The 17678-nt window shown below is 44.4% G+C and overlaps 1 protein-coding gene across 3 annotated transcripts in view; it reads right to left on the bottom strand.

Moving 5' to 3' along the window:
- Nucleotides 1-519: 519 nt before the first annotated feature.
- FNTB (farnesyltransferase, CAAX box, subunit beta) overlaps nucleotides 520-17678 on the bottom strand; it is a 40451-nt gene continuing 23292 nt past the window's right edge. For 2 of the 3 annotated variants that reach the window (XM_075844689.1, XM_075844690.1), the window contains 7 exons: nucleotides 16227-16310; nucleotides 13816-13902; nucleotides 13464-13593; nucleotides 12713-12845; nucleotides 11239-11350; nucleotides 10898-11012; nucleotides 520-894 (listed from right to left, as the gene is read on the bottom strand). In XM_075844689.1, the coding sequence (XP_075700804.1) occupies nucleotides 787-894; nucleotides 10898-11012; nucleotides 11239-11350; nucleotides 12713-12845; nucleotides 13464-13593; nucleotides 13816-13902; nucleotides 16227-16310 (769 nt within the window). In that variant the 3' untranslated portion in view covers nucleotides 520-786. Of the gene's footprint in view, nucleotides 895-10897; nucleotides 11013-11225; nucleotides 11351-12712; nucleotides 12846-13463; nucleotides 13594-13815; nucleotides 13903-16226; nucleotides 16311-17678 lie in introns of those variants that run through there. The other variant, XM_075844691.1, reaches the window with a different exon arrangement.

Below are 17678 nucleotides of genomic sequence, written 5' to 3'. Positions count from 1 at the left end.
TCTGCTGCAATATCTTGTGACAGAGCCTCTTTAAGACTAAGGCTGGATTCGCACGAGCACATTACGTCCGTAATGGATGGAACGTATTTCGGCCGCTAATCCCAGAACGAACACAGTGCAGGGAGCCGGGCTCCTAGCATAGTTATGTACGATGCTAGGAGTCCCTGCCTCTCTGCAGGACAACTGTACTGTAATCATGTTTTCAGTACGGGACAGTTGTCCTGCAGAGAGGCAGGGATTCCTAGCGTCGTACATAACTATGATACTAGGAGCCCGGCTCCCTGCACTGCGTTCGGTCCGGGACTTGCGGCTGAAATACGTTCCGTCCATTACGGACGTAACATGGTCGTGTGAACCCAGCCTAAGGCTTTTTGAGTTATTTTTATACTATGCCATCCGCGTCACTGCTTTTCATGTAGAATATTTGCTTCCCTAGCATGGCAAAATAACACTGCTGTAAAGAGAAGTTCTGCAGTTCCCACCATACAGCACAGAAGTAATTATAGACCAGAAACTACATGGATTCAAAAAGGCTAAAGTTTAATACATGTTAAGGAAAAAAATTAAAAAAAAAGGGTCTCTTGTAAGGTTAACATGGATTTGCCATTGAGTGGCTCACATCTCCGTCACATAACTGTTTCTTTGCAAGTTAGGTAAGTAAAATGCCTTTAGACACCGCACAACCCTTATAGGGTACAGGACGGCTTCCTCCAGATTGCATCTTAGCGCATATATAGCATTACACACCAATGTAAGGGCACAGTGATTTGTCTTACAATAGTTATTCTAATTTGACTTTAAATCTGTCACATCTGGTATCTCTTTTTGCATGAAATGCATGACAGCACGGGCCACCGTATCAGGTGCCATGTTATACACCGGATGTGTAGGTTTCTGTCACAGAAAGAGGAAAAAAAATAATTACCATCGAGTAAAGAATAAGTTTAAATCACTAACAATTGAAGGAAAAAAAATAAATAAATAAATATCCAGAAAGCATAGGGCTAATATTTTGAGAAATTGTTTTGGGATTGGCCATTACGTTGCTGCTCAAAGTGCTGAAGCCCCTAATACACCACATATCTTGTCTGTGTTCTTTGCGCATGGCTTTCACGCACCCATAGACTAGGTGTGTGAAAAAGCACCAATATAGGACCTCATGCATGTCTGAATGAGCCCTTAAAGGAACAGTGTCACCAATTTATTTTTTTTATCAGTTTTATGTTAGGGTTTTATTAAAAACGTTTATATTTGTGTGTTTGTGTTACTTTTTTCTATTTTCACACTTTTTTTTTTCCCCATTTCTGTATGTGTCGATTGACACAGACATGGAATACGGCAGCTCCAGTCCCATAGGGACTGCGAACGGGGCCCGTTCCGTGTGTGTGCGTGTGCGAGAGAGAGAGAACGGCGCATGTGCCGCTCCCACACAGTCCGATTTGAAATACGTGCCGTCCGGTGCCATTTTCCTGTGGACCGGAAGTCGCGGCCGGGCAGTAAGATTACTACTTCCGGTTGCGGCTTCCGGACTTGTGCACATGGAGCAGCGGCAACGGACAGGAGGGAGCGGCGGCATCGACTGGAGCAGGTAAGTGATTTCTATGTATGTTCGTGTTTCAGTGTGTTTTACTAGTGTATGTAAACCTTCTACACTGTGTGTTAGCTCATAAAATGGCGACACACAGTGTAGGAGTTTAGACCATTCAAACCCCTCGTTTCTCCCGGCACTAGCCAGGATAAAGGAGGGGGGGGATGCTGAGAGCTCACTAGAGCGAGGGATTTTTTTTCCCAATTTTGCAGCATAAAGCAATGTGGTTTCTTTACCACATGCAATGCTGCAATTTTGGGAAGTGCTCCATCTAGTGACCAGTGCTGGGAAATATAAATTGAATCCAATTTATAATATTTCCTGACTCGTGAAAAAAAAATAAAAAAAAATGTGAACAATGTTTAATCACCTACACACTAATTGTTTAACTAAAAAAAATAAAAAAATACATGTTTTGCTGGCAACACATTCCCTTTAAAGAGAACTGGTGCGGCATTACAGTGAGTTTAGGCTGAGGGAAGGTTTCTCTCATGAAACTGTGATGGGGGGGGGATTACAGCGGTGGCATCTTGTGGAGGTAAAAGTAGGAGAAGAGCAACATCGCCTAAATTGTTCAAATAGTGACAATGCACAAGCAGGCTGAAGCACAAATTTACAATCCAAAAGTAAAATGCAAATAATGATTTCATTCCTTATATGTCCAAAACACACAAAGCCTCGCTATATCAGATAGCACAGGTCAAACAGCCTATTTGTTAATAGATCCATTCACCTTATTTTACAAGCAGTGTCTATAGCAATTATAATGTGGGGAGGAAGGGGCAAGGAATAGGAGGAATGTTGAAGGGAAACCACTGGTAAACTGGCACTGGGCTCAGCAATATATAAAAATATCAAAATTTATCAATTAGTTAAAAAACAAAGTAGCACTAAGTGTGACCTTGTATCAATATGGACAATTAACCCCTTAATGACCGCCGATACGTCTTTTTACGGCGGTCATTAGTGGGCTTTATTCTAGAGCGCCGCTATTCTACGTCGCTGCTGTAGGATAAAGTAAACAGAGCAGGGAGCCGTGAAATCTCCCTGCTGTCAGCTGCCAGAGGCAGCTGAGGGCTGGGGGCGTCCCTGCTCTGCCGGGTGAGATCGATATTAGTATCGATCTCACCCGTTTAACCCTTCAGATGCGGTGCACAATAGCGAGCACCGCATCTGAATGGTTTTGGAGAGAGGGAGGGAGCTCCCTCTCATCTCACTGACACCCGGCGATAAAATCGCCGAGTGTCTGTGTCTTCTATGGCAGCCGGGGGTCTAATAAAGACCCCCAGGTCTGCCTGGAGCGAATGCCTGCTAGATCATGCCGCAGGCATGACCTAGCAGATGCCTGTCCGTTTTAAACGGACAGGCAGTAATACACTGCAATACAAAAGTATTGCAGCGTATTATAATAGCGATCGGAGGATAGGGAAGTCCCCTAGTGGGACTAGTAAAAAAGTTTAATAAAGTTAATAAAAAAAAAAAAAAGTGAAAACAAAAAAAATGAAAAACCCACTTTTTCCCCTTACAATATGCTTTACTATTAAAAAAAACTACAATAAAGCAAAAAAGTTACACATATTTGGTATCGCCGCGTCCGTAACGACCCCGACTATAAAGCTGTTACATTATTTAACCCGCACTGTGAACGCCGTAAAAAATAAAATAAAAAACAATGGAAAAATTGCTGTTTTCTGTTAATCCTGACTTTAAAAAAAATGCGATAAAAAGTCGCATCTACTCTCAAATGGTACCAATAAAAACTGCAAGTCGTCCCGAAAAAAAACAAGACCTTATACAGCTATGCCGACGCAAAAATAAAAAAGTTACAGCTCTTTGAATGTGACAATGTAAAAAATGGCTTGGACATTAGGGCCCAGAATGCAAGCAGGGGGAAGGGGTTAAACACAAAACAACAATAGCCACCACAGGCCCGGCTGGGTCACTAATAACTAGCTTGCATAAATAGTCCATGATAATTCAAAGAATTGTAACATCAAATTCATGATCATCATTGACTATTTATGCGAGCTAGTTATTAGTGACCCGGCCGGGCCTGTGGTGTCTATTTCTGTTGGTCTATTGTTGTTTTGTGTTTAAAGAGGCTCTGTCACCAGATTTTGCAACCCCTATCTGCTATTGCAGCAGATCGGCGCTGCAATGTAGATTACAGTAACGTTTTTATTTTTAAACGAGCATTTTTGGCCAAGTTATGGCCATTTTTGTATTTATGCAAATGAGGCTTGCAAAAGTACAACTGGGCGTGTATTATGTAAAAGTACAACTGGGCGTGTATTATGTGCGTACATCGGGGCGTGTTTACTACTTTTACTAGCTGGGCGTTGTGAAGAGAAGTGGATGATACTTCTCTTCAGAACGCCCAGCTTCTGGCAGTGCAGCACTGTGACGTCACTCACAGGTCCTGCATCGTGTCGGCACCAGAGGCTACAGTTGATTCTGCAGCAGCATCAGCGTTTGCAGGTAAATCGATGTAGCTACTTACCTGCAAACGCCGATGCTGCTGCAGAATCATCTGTAGCCTCTGGTGCCAGCTCGTCTGACACGATGCAGGACCTGTGAGTGACGTCACAGCGTGATCTCTCGAGAACACGGCTGTGTCTGCACTGCCAGAAGCTGGGCGTTCTGAAGAGAAGAGGATGATACTTCTCGTCAGAAAGCCCAGCTAGTAAAAGTAGTAAACACGCCCCGATGTACGCACATAATACACGCCCAGTTGTACTTTTACTTTTCAACACGCCCAGTTGGACTTTTGCAAGCCTCATTTGCATAAATACAAAAATGGCCATAACTTGGCCAAAAATGCTCGTTTTTAAAAAATAAAAACGTTACTGTAATCTACATTGCAGCGCCTATCTGCTGCAATAGCAGATAGGGGTTGCACAATCTGGTGACAGAGCCTCTTTAATAGTCCATATTGATACAAGGTCACACTTAGTGCTACTTTCTGTTTTTTAACTAATTGATAAATGTTTTTTGTTTTTTTTAACATTTTTATTAAATTTTTCCCAAAAAAACACATCATACAGTAATGCATTGCCATAATAATAAATATTACAAAAAAATGTATAAATGAACATGAGATAGTAAATACTTCCTAGCAAAATAGGTTTAATCTTGGATGGTATTCCCCAGAGGCTATCAACCCTCCTTCATCTCCTCTGTCCTTCCCATCCTTTAACCCCACATGTCGGGTAGTCCTGTAACCATAGTTACATAAACTCACGTAACTGCCTAACTAACACATCAAAACAGTACATATAAGAAGTGAGAGCATACATAACATTTGGAGCTTCGTGAAGCCGTTCACCCACTCAGGCAGCTAGTCCGCAAGAAGAAAGAAATCCAAGAGGAGACATACGCTTTACTCCCGTGGTATTTTCAGTGCCCCTAAAGTGCCCTTGAGATCCTCAATCAAGTACCATGGCGTTCCCGTGAATGGGCCTATAATGTCCCTTCGTCTGCACTGGTGAAATATTTTGTGAGGAAAAGCTTCCATTTCTCAAAGAATTTTTTACTCTGCGTGTCTTTATTCTGTAATATACCAATGCGGTCTAGATAAAACAGTTTCCTCAACCCCTGGACCACCATGTTCTGAGTCGGTACTTCAGCTACCAGCCAGTTTTGGAGTATGCACCTCTTTGCCACTATCAGTGTGGCATGGGCCATGGGGGATAAATGTGTCGTTTCTGTCTCTTCTAATTCTCCATCATGTTGTATATGGAATAAGACCTCCATTGGCCCTACATTCCCGTGGAACCTGCCCACCTGCTGCAATAAGGATGTTATCTCCCCCCAGAATGGCTGAATATGTGCACACGCCCAAAGGCCATGATACATGTCCGTCTTTGAGATATTACATCTAGGGCATGACGTTTTCCTACCTGGTTGTGAGGCGGAGGGGGCCAGGGTAAATGCATATATTGCTTGGTGAATGATCTTCAGATGAGTTTCCCTCCAGTTTTCGTTGTGCACGTGCGCCCTGAAATCCACCAGCCCTTTTTCAATATGCTTTTCAATGCCTGGTAAATTAAACAGTTTTTCCCATCTCCCAAAGGCCTGCCCCGGGGACATCAGTAGTAATGGTCCGAGTGTACTATATAATTGGGAAATGGAGTGTCTGTGATTGTCCGTGAACCATGAGTCAAACAGGTTGGGAGGGACCTCATCCGCTACATCCGCAAGTTTAGTTTTACAGTGATTAACTATTTGCATGTACTGTAAGTGCTGATGTCGTGCAAAAACGTATTCTGGAGCTCTTGCAAGGTTAACCACCTCTTATCCTGTGCGTGAAACATATCCCCCAGTGTCGCTACCCCTTTCTCCCTCCATTCTGACATTAGTTTGTTAGATCTTCCTGCTGCAAACTCTGGGTGCTGCCATAAGGGCATATGTTTTGAAATGCGATGAGAGGTTATAATGTTTGCGCAATACCTTCCAGGCAATGATGGTATCTCGTAACAGAGATGATTTCTTGACGATCTTTGGGAGACAAGTGAACGTTGTGTGTACCAGAGCCATGAGATCCCAAGGTTTTGCTAGCTGTCTCTCCAATCTAGTGTTGGAGTGGAACTCTGTGTTGTGTTTCCAGTCTAGCAGATGTCTACTCAGACAGGCCAGGTTATAACCCCGGATGTTAGGGAAATTGACCCCTCCTTCCGCCTTCCGCATCATGAGTTTCGTGAGCGCTATTCTCGGTTTCTTTCCCCCCCATATGAATTTGGTAAATGATGAGTTGAGTATATTGATATCTGAGTGCTTGACCAGAAGTGGAATAGTCTGGAGCGGGTAGAGTAATTTCGCAAATCCTGACATTTTGACCAAACAGCTCCTTCCCATAAGTGATAGAGGTAGACTGTGCCATCTCAGAAGATCTGCTTGGATATCCTGTATAAGGTGAGCATAATTTAGATCATATAGGGAGTTGGGTGCTCAACCCACCTTAATACCCAGATAAGTAATGTTTGGCTTTGCCATTTCAACATCCAGGGTGGCTAGGGACCGCCTATATGCTGGGTCCTGTGTTCCCAAATCTAATAACTGGCATTTTAACGTGTTAACTTTGTACCCTGAATAGCTCCCAAAGTCGTTCAATGCCTGGAAGATACGCGGAACATCTTTAAGGGGGTTTGCGAGAAATAACAAGATGTCATCTGCAAACAACGTTTCCTTGACCTCCATCTCCCCCACCCTTATGCCCGTATATAGATTGGATGACGCCAGATAACGTGCCAGCGGCTCCAAAGCCAGATTGAACAATAGTGGTGATAGCGGACACCCCTGTCTTGTACCTTTGCACAGACGGAATGGTTTAGATAGAAAGCCCGGTGTGGAGATTCTAGCCTTAGGGTCCTTGTAAATGTGGTGTAATAAGATCCTGAAAGCCCCAGTTATTTCCATCCTATCCAGGACTGCATCCAACCATTTCCATCGGACATTGTCAAAAGCTTTCTCCGCGTCTAGTAAAAGTAAAGCCGAATGTTCCTCCGGAAATGGGTTATGCTGTACTCTATCTAGCACTGCCAGAACCGTCCTAATGTTAGTGACCGCCGACCTACCTTTAATAAAACCTACTTGTTCTGGGGCTATGAGGAACGGCATTATATTCGCTAACCTATCAGCTATGATTTTGGAAAGGAGTTTAGCGTCCACGTTTATGAGCGATATGGGCCTGTATGACCCTGGTAGTAGGGGATCCTTTCCAGGTTTTAGCAATAATTTCACATAAGATGTGTCTGCTGATGGTGGTAGTCCCTCCTCTCCCAGAGCATTGTTAAACAAGGAGACCAGAGTCTCCGTAATCTGTTCCCGCATTACTTTAAAAAATTCGCCGGTCAGCCCATCTGGGCCAGGTGCCTTACTATTTTTAAGGTTTCTTATTGCCTCATCTACCTCCTCCCTTGTGACCCTGGCATTTAAAAGTTGCAACTGTTACGCGGAAATGACCGGTAAAGTGACCTTGTCTAACAGTGTGTCTGTCAGCGGAAGGGAAGATGTATCAGAGTACAGCTCCTCATAGAATTTGGCCAGGATGGTGTTAATACTAGTTGGATCGCATGTTTCTCGCCCATTATGATCCCTCAGTTTCGCTATGTGTTGCACTGAACGTTTTCCTCGAGCCATATTGGCCAAAAGTTTACCCGCCTTACTTCCAAACTTATGTAAAGTAGCTTCAAAGTCTCGAGTATGCATTGTTTCTTTCTGAGCTGCCCACTCGTCAAAAGAGTGTTTTGCCTGAATCCAGGCCTGTCTAGCATCCAATGTAGGGTGTGCCAAATATGCTGTATAGGTTGCCCTCAGTGTAGCACTAGAGGCATTACATTTTTGCGTTATTTCCCGTTTTTTGCTGACGGTATATGCCATTATCCTCCCCCTCAGCACTGCCTTGGCCGTATCCCAGTACAGTGAGGGGTCATCTCTGTGTCCTGAATTCGTCGACGTGTATTCTAACCACCACCCTCTTAGCTGTCTCACAAAGGTGTCATCAGTTGCTAAATGAGCCGGGACTCTCCATATGAAGTCTGATCCTCTGGGATATATTTCCTGGAAATCTACCCGTACCGGGGCATGATCTGAGATCACTAGGTCGCCTATCTAGGCGACCCCCAGCCTCGGTTGTAATGTTGGGGATATTAAAAGGTAGTCTATCCTGGACCAGGACTGTTGAGCGTGGGAGTAATGCGTAAATTCCCGGGCATCCGGGTTACCCCTTCTCCAGGGATCTATTAAGTGTGTTCTTTCCATCAGGGGTCCTAACACTCGGTCCTGTTTTCTGGGGGCCCTTGTAGGAATGGATTCCGTGCTTTGTGAATTGTGTGAGCGTCTATCCTCCTTGTGATCAGAAACTGAATTAAAATCACCTCCCACTATTTTGTGCTGGACATTATCTGACAGAAGGGCCCTCTCCAAACCATTGAAAAACTGAATATTATCACTGTTAGGTCCATACACGTTATAAATGCTTAATACCCCGCATGGTGTGCTTAGAGTAATATGGAGCAGTCGCCCTTCCTTATCTGCATCAGTGTGAATTACCTCATGTACCAGGTTTCTATTTATTAAAATAAGTACCCCCGCTTTACGGCCACAAGCTGAAGAGCCGTATACTTGGCCCACCCACAATTTTTTCATGCGGTGGAAGTCGCTCTCCTCCAAATGTGACTCCTGAAGAAGAGCGATGTCTGTATGGAGTTTTTTTAAGTGACGGAGTACCATCATTCTCTTGTTAGGGGACCTGAGCCCCTTTACATTCCACGAGGTCAGCTGCATAAATTGGGCGTTCCGAAAAGGTTCACTATTGACTGGTCATATATATCTATTTCTAGGCAAAAGTGCTTTATTGCCTTGGTAGCCGCTTGGCGGCGTCTGCTCCAGATTGCTCCCAACATTACAATAACATTTACATTTGGTGCCAGAGAATTGGCACAACCTTTAACAACAAAATGCCCATCCAGGAATGTCACCAGCATTTCCTGTGAGACAAACTTTAAATTGGCATACATAACTTCACTTTTTTTCTGGTCTGTGACCCCCTCCCCCCCCTCCCCTTCCCGCCATCTTTTCGTGACATACTGGATCTTCATATTTTAAAATATTAAAATAAGTTGGACTTCCTATACATCACGGGTACAAGTGCTTATGCCTATTATAGCAGGAATTTTGTCGGAATAACATCCCACCAGAACCAATTGGCACCTGAATATATAAGGCACAATCAAATGCGCTCATGGAGCCTCTATGAGATACTTATCAGTCTGGGATGGTTGCAGGCCGGTTTTCTGCGCGTTGTCGGTGTGGCGTCTTCGATGATTCTGCCCGTTGTTGCTTGGGTGAGGAAGTGGAATTGCGGGCGATATCTGACCATGTACAGTCCCTCGGTGGAGAAACTGGTGCACGGGGTCCTTCCCCTCCTGTACCTTGACTCGCCGTCTCCTCTCCCGATTTTCTAGGGCCCCGAAGTCCAGGGATCTTGTCTACATATAATGCCGCCTCCTCAGGATTGTGGAATACCTTGGTGGCGCCATCCGTCTGCATGATCCTCAAGGTGGCCGGATACTGTAGCTGGAATTTGATTTTGCGTTTGTAAAGAGAGGTGCAGACCCCTCCAAATGCTCTCCGACGCCTTGTGACTTCTGCCGAATAATCTGCAAATAGGATGATTTTTGCACCCCTTATATGCAAAGGGGTATTACGGTTCCGGAAAGTGCGCAGACGTTCCTCTTTATCATTGTAATCCAAGTAACGCATGATCACCTGGCGCGGTCTGCTTTGCGGCTCTCCTTTGGCGTTGGCGCTCGGACCAGGGGGGCCCACTCGGTGCGCCCTTTCCACTCTACAAGATCTGGTCAGGCCTAGCGCTTCTGGTAGCTCCGTCTCGCAAATGCCCTGGAGAAGCTGCGGTCTAATATGTTCAGGCAGTCCCACTATCCTTAGATTATTCCTTCTGGAACGATTCTCAAGATCTTCTAAGCGGTCCCTGAGTTTTGTGTTATCTCGCATTAGGTCTCTAATGCAGGTATGTGCCCCTGCGGATTCATCTTCCATGAGGCCAACCCGCTGCTCCAATTCATCTAGTCGATTGCCATGAGATGTCACCTCATTTTGGAGTTTTTGGAGCGTTGTTGTAACTGTGGCTATTAGGGAGTCTCTGATGTCGGGGGCCAGTTGGGTAGCTACCTCAATTGCCAGCTTCCTATAATCAATCTGCGAGTCAGTCATTACCGACGGCGATAACATTTCCCTCTGTATTTCTGGGCTCTGAGACCGGCTCTGTGAAAGTGATGGCTGCAGCGGCGCCGCCATCTTGGATAGCACCTCACCTCGTGTGCTGTATTCGGCCGGGCAGGAGATCTCTCTGCTGCCGCTCCGGAGGAGATATCTCTCCATAAACCGCCCGGTTCTTGTCACCCAACTCTCCTCCAAATGCTGGGGTGGTTATATCCTGCGGGTGTGTGGCGTCGATGGGTTAGGGGATCAGGGCTGCAGGAGCTCATGCAGCTCCGTCCTCACATCCCAGCGCCGGAACCGGAAGTCATGTTGATATTTTTATATATTGCTGAGCCCAGTGCCAGTTTACCAGTGGTTTCCCTTCAACATTCCTCATATTCCTTGCCCCTTCCCCAATTTCCCTTGTTCCTCCCTGCATTAGACTGGTTATTGTTCACTGGTTGGCACCGTACGATTTGTACTGAGCTCTAGCACTTGATATGATCTAATCATATCAACACTCAGTGTCTATAGCACTCCAACAGAGACGTGGTTCTCTAGTAGACGCCTCTCTCTTGTTCTACTTACCAAAGAGTTCTCTGGTACTCCTATAATACGTTCATGGAGCATTTCCCCGCTACCAAAATGCTGCGCTATAGACAGTCCACTCAGACAGTAGCATGTGTGATAGAAGTCTCTAGATCTACAAATACAGAAAAAAAAAAAACACGTCAAATAGATACAACTAATAAGCTTAAAGTGTCACTATTGTTACATTATTATACCAGAAATCAATGTCCATGTTTAGACAAGAATAATAAAATACATTTTAAAGTGTAAACCTGAACGGTCATTTCTGTAATAAAAATGTAATAATAATGACACTTTACATATGAATAATGGGGAAGCGTCTTACCAGCAGCACTTACTTGCCAGGTTTATCAAGTAAGCCACCACTTGGACACTGACAGCATAATAGGATGTATTCTTGCAGGGCTTTCTGATCAAACATCCAGTTTGTTAGGCTGAGAGCAGGATCTCCTGTAAGATTATATTACATTGTTAGTCTGTCTGTACATACCCAGTGAAATTCACCTTCACAACACCAGTAAAATAACCAGTTCTAGTCCTAACAAGTTCACGGACAGCACATCAGTCCATAGAAACTAAGCAGGTTTTATTCAGGAGTGAAAATCCACAGCCTAGTGGAGACTATACAGAGGGCCCCATGAGAAGCCTTTGTAAAAGGTTAAAGAGGCTCTGTCACCACATAATGTGATCGGCGCTATAATGTAGATAATAGTGGTTTTTATTTTGTAACTAACTCACACATCACATCGAGATCATGCTGTAAATGACAACACAGCGTGATCTCGATGTGCTGTGTGAGTAAGTGAAACACAAACGTTACCGAAGTGTCAGGACTGTGAATAGACATCGCGTCCTGGCTGGAGGTGATGTGCGGAGTACATGAATGGAGAGAAGTGTATAATACTGGATTGGTCAGCGTCATACACTTCTCTTTTTGACCAAGGACACGCCCAGTTGTCTATTAAGAAAGTCAGTCATTAGCATAAATCTAAAATAGGTCATAACTTGGTCAAAATTGATTGTTTTTCTAAATAAAAACCACTACTGTAATCTACATTACAGCGCCGAGCAGATTATGCGGGATATAGGGCACTTATGTGGTGACAGAGACTCTTTAAGTCCATTGTTCGTTTCCATCTAGAACGAATGTCATATTTAGACAAGAAATTTGCTACATGCAGAAAGCAATTTCTATAATTTCAACAGGAGAGGGGGGGGGGTGTATACAAGCATCAAAGCTGTACTCTTATGATCGGTGCACAGTGAATACGTAATCATGCTCCGCAGGAGCGAGTGACATGTTCTGTAAAGTGCCCCTGTGACTCAAGTTCTATTTTCTTCATCAAATCAGTTTCTGTGGAAGTGTCAACTAAAACATTGTCTATTCCGGCTCCCGTAAGGGTCATAACTCAGCTTCTACACTATTTCCAAAATAGTAAATCTCTATTTATGCAGCAGTATGAGAGCATGGAATTTATAACTGCACTAAAAAGGGTTATAGGGAATGTAGGGTCTCCGCTGCAGCAGCTCGCCACTCTGGAGGACTTGGCATGACCATGTATCACATCACTGCAAATGGACTTTGATGAGTAACGTGTAATAATATTTCCCCTGTGGTGTCACTTCCAGCAGCCGACCATGGCAATAACCTCACCGACAGGGAGACCCCTAAGAAAAGGGGGGGTGGGGGTTGTTCTAGGAGGCAGATCTGCCATTCAGGACTCTAGAAAAGTTGTGTCCCCATCCCTGTGCTTATATTGGTTTATCTCATTCAAATACTTGCTTGAAAGCAGAAACGTGATGTGTTCTTACCTTCAGCGTGTAACGTCCTATGGATGAGTGGCATTAGGCCAGCTTGCCAAAAGGAGTAGCAGCCATCCACCAGCTTGTTGCAGCGGCCTTGAAATCCACCTTCAAATCTCATTTGTCTGAATGCAACCCATCGCTTATATAAAAAATACATACAATTTAAAAGGGATTCACATTAATTAAAACAGGAGAAAATCTGTAAGAATTAGTGCAATTCTGGTCTTTCACATGTGCACAATATAAACTGGAAAAACCTAAACAAGGCACCCTCCCTTGTAATGCATTATGACTGATCTTGAGCATTCAGCGCTGCAGGTGGGGGGCGGGGGGGGGGGGGTAGCGAGTACTCAGCACTGCAGTGAAATGGCAGTGGTCCATTAAACTTTATTATTGATTGTGGGGGGGGGGGGGGGGGGGGGTCACAGAATTTACCAGAGGAGTCCACTTGATAGCACAATGTCTAAGAGACAAAACAAAAAAAACACCAAACTTACTTTAGCTAAACTTCAGGATGTTTGAGAACCAGTTAGATGAGATGGTATCCTGTGGGCAACACTGTATATATTTTCCGTTGCGTTTTCTAAACTCTACTAGGAATCGTATACTTGGTATCTGACTTGTTGCTATGGGCAATGCCTGTAGTTCCAGCTAATAAATCCTGTGTGATCGCTACAGGTTGTAAATGCAGCTCAGAAACATATATGGATTTTACTACAACACCCAAAATAACCTTAAAAGCAAAGCCCAAACTTACCAACAAACTCTTCATATCCAAAAGGTGGACTCTCTTCATAATGATGAGAGCAGCCAAACCACAAAAAGTATAGCCGCCATGTGCTTCCATGCCTGGGACGCCACCAATGCCACCTTCCCAAAACTGGCATCTAACAAGAAAAATAATAAGACCTTCATTCACTCCTAGTCAACAGCGTTCTACCCGCTAGTAATACCCATGCAGGAAATCTATACACTGGCATCTTGGAATAATTAGGTCAGTTCGATAAAAGGTGTATATTAGCCAATTTACATTGCTTCGCTTTACTTGGGCTGTCCGTACACGTGGAGGACCACGAGATTTAGGTGAATAAATAATTATATTTCCAAACCTGGCAATCCATTCAGCGGTGCCATCAAACAACTTGGGAGTGACGATATTGGTGAGGGAAGCCACAGAGGCCGCACAATAAGCACTTCTATAGTAGAAATCACACAAAACATGTGGTTAGTACTAATACAATCTTACTACACAAGCGGCGGTCAACAGGCCACAATTATTTTTTTCAACATTGTACAAGAGGTTCATTCCAGGTTTCTGCCATACAGATGGACATGTGTTTTACAGAAGAAAAAAAAAAAAGCCAGATACTGCTGGGAAGGGATCCAACTGGATGTCTACACCTATATATATACCTATGTCGATTGTATGTATTTCTCTAGCCTGACGAGGACACCAGTCCGGTGTTGAAACGCGGATCATCCATTCTATTTTAATCGTTATTAAACATGAACTTGGGTTCATTTTCATCCTAAGCAGTTTTTTTTTTTCATTCTATTTTAGCACTTGTATGTGTCTATGGACACATTCAACGTATGCAAGGAACAAAGCCTGACATTTTTGGCAAAAGCACAGTGTGAACCCAGCCTAATAGAGCAGTGTTTAAGTCCAGTCCTCAAGTACCGCCAGTGGGTCAGGATTTGAGAAGATCCCTTACAGAGAAAATCTGTAGCAATTATGGATGAGCAAACCAAAATTATACCACCTACGCAATACTAAGAAAGTCTGGCCTTCAATTACCCCCAACAGGTCATATTTTGTGGAGTAGATACAGCTTTGCCGCATTCAGGAGGCCAAACGAGGTTTGTGCATGGACCCTGTAATACGGTTATAAAAAGGCGCACACCATATGCCACCTCATTCTCTTCTAGAACCAATACTTCTCAGGTATGGGGGGGGGGGGGGGGGGAGAATACTTCCACAATACATACTCTCTCACAGACTAAGGCCATATTCACACGAACGTGTTATACGTCCGTGCAACGCACGGATGTTAATGGATGGGGCCTTTCAGACTGTCAGTTAATTTCACACAGCGTATGTCCGCTACGTAAAACTCACGACATGTCCATTATTCGGCCGTATTTCGCGCAGCACACACCCATTGAAGTCAATGGGTGCGTGGAAATCGCGCTCGGCACACGGAAGCACTTCAGGGCGCCGCGCGTGATTCGCGCAACAGCAGTAAAATCAATGAATGAAAACAGAAAAGCATGTGGTGCTTTTCTGTTTGTAAACTTAAAACCAGAGTGTCATAATGATGCCGGCTGCGCGAAAATCACGCAGCCACGCACCAAACACTTATGACACACGGATCTTTTGCGCACGCAAAACGCTGCATTTTTTTTTGCGCGCGCAAAACGGACACGTCCGTGTGAATAAAACCTAAGGAGAAATTCACACGAACGTGTGCGTCTTGCGTGCGCAAAAAACGCAGCGTTTTTTGCGCGTTCCAGTTCCGTGTGTCATAAGTGTTTGGTGCGTGGCTGTGTGATTTTCGCGCATATGCCACCCTTATGACACGCGGTTTTGTTTAGAAAAAGAAAATTAACGAGGTGGTTTTATTTTCCCCTTCATTTCTTGATCTACTGTTGCACGAATCACGCTCAGCACATGGAAGTGCGTCCGTATGCTGCGCGTGATTTTCACGCACCCAAAACGCTCAAGTATAGGACATGTCGAGAGATTCACACAGCGGACACACGCTGCGTGAAAAACACAGAATGTCTGAATGTCCCCATCACCTAACATAGGTCCGTGCGACGCGTGGGATTTTCACAGACGTGAACTACGCTCGTGTAAATAAGGCCTTATACGGATCAGTATGGGCCAATATGAGAGATCCACCTAACAGGGATCCATAATGCAGCCCGGCGTGCAAACCCTTATAGAGAACCCAATTCATACAAAGCCTTGTTAAATGTAGTTTTCACTACTTGTGAAGCTCTAGCATATTCTACAATGCTGTACAGATGATGTAGTGCTCTTTCAGTTACGCCTAATTCACATGCCAGCCGTGGACAGCCACCTGCATTTTCGGCCCTGCTCTCATATAAAGTACGGGAGCACAGTCCGTAACAAGCAAAAGATAGGACATGTCCTATCTTTTGCGGAGGCTTTCCAAGGCACGGACGCAAACATACGTGCTTCCTGGCACCCTTTACTTCAACATGGGCGGTCCTGAGGCCGAGCAGACCACGAGCTCTGAGGTCTAGGAAGAAAACAGCCACATGAAGTGGAAGTCTCCACAAGTAACCTGTAACTATGGAGAACAGTAGGGGTAGAGGAACTAAACAAATCATTTAAAAAAGGGATATTGCAGCATTTTTTTAAATTAAAAATTTCATACGAAGAATGTTTTTGGCATGTGAGAGAAAACCTGAGCGCGCAGAGGAAATCCACATGACTTGTCCATATGCCAACTAGACAAAACCGAATGAACAGCATTCGCTCATATCTGACCTGACATCCACTTCTCCACCGACGTGCATGTTGAACGAGCCATCTGGTTGTTTTAGTAAATACAAAAATTCCAAAAGTTTTTCCCTGTCGGACAAAAAGCAACAACATTTATGAAAGATACGGAAGACAATCACCAAAACGACTTCTCTATAAAACAAGAGATTATGTCATGGTCACGGTGCAATCTACTCTGTCTCATTGAAGGGAGCTCCGGCCCACAGACACGGCTGTCGTGCATTCCGGGTTACCGGAACATTTCATTAGGGAGAATTTCCATGTATTACTCTTACATACACCACAATGTGAGCATATTCTAGGAGAATTCCAATATACTATGAGCTTATGTTTATATGAATCCCACTCCTGATAATATCATGTTTCCCAGCACAGCAGTCATCTCCGTACAGCACAGAGGTGGCAAGAAATCAGCATTACTGGGAAAGTGGAATAACGAGAACACGGTTCACACCACTTGGAGGGTGACCTACATACAGTACAGAAATTAATAATCGGTGAATCAGGCAGACCTCAAGATTAGCTGCATGCGAATGAGACCACCAGAAAGACTTGGAAGTGACAGGTACTTCAGTTGTGACAATACTATCCATTACCACAGCCACTGAGGGATATTATGCAGCATATACAAACCTAAGACTGCAGTTTAAAGTAAATCTCCACCTTCATCAAGGGGACTTAAGTACAAGAATGTTCTCAGAACGTCTGGATTTTATAAGGAGCCTTCCAATGATAACCTACATGACTGAAGGGAATTTAAAGGGTTGGTATAGAATTGGAAAAATATGACGGGTTTCTTCTAGAAACACACAGGTGCATAGACTGTGCTTGGTATTGGAGTTTAGCCCTATTCACTTAACCCCTTAACCCCTTCGCGCTCAGGTCAGTAATAGTACGTCCTGCTAAGTAGAACGTTCGCGCTCAGGTCAGTACTATTACTGACCTGAGTAAACACGGCGCCATTTAATCCCGGCGCGTGCTTGAGCTGTGATACCTGCTGTTTCCGACAGCAGGCTATCACAGCTTAGTGTGCAGGGACCGATCGCGGTGGTCCCCGCCGATTAACCCCTTAGAAGCCGCGTTCAATAGCAATCGCGGCTTCTTAGGGGTTAAGCTGCCATCGCCGGCCTGCTACACGATAGCGGGCCGTGATGGCTACTATGGCAACCAGAATCCTAACAATGGACTCTGGCTACGCCATCGACGGAAGCCTAGTGGGTCCCGACAAAGTCAGGACCCACTATGCTTGCTGTCAGCGAACAGCTGACAGCTCTAATACACTGCACTACGTATGTAGTGCAGTGTATTAGAATAGCGATCAGAGCCTCCTGCCCTCATGTCCCCTAGTGAGACAAAGTAAAAAAAGTGTAAAAAGTAAAAAAAAGTTGTGTAAAAATAAGAAAATAAAAGATTTAAAAGTAATAAAAGTAAAAGTCC

This window comes from Rhinoderma darwinii, chromosome 12, assembly GCF_050947455.1.
Source record: "Rhinoderma darwinii isolate aRhiDar2 chromosome 12, aRhiDar2.hap1, whole genome shotgun sequence".
NCBI classification, from domain to species: domain Eukaryota; kingdom Metazoa; phylum Chordata; class Amphibia; order Anura; family Rhinodermatidae; genus Rhinoderma; species Rhinoderma darwinii.
Note: the sequence above shows the minus strand (reverse complement) of the source record. Positions and strands in the feature narration are given on the sequence as shown.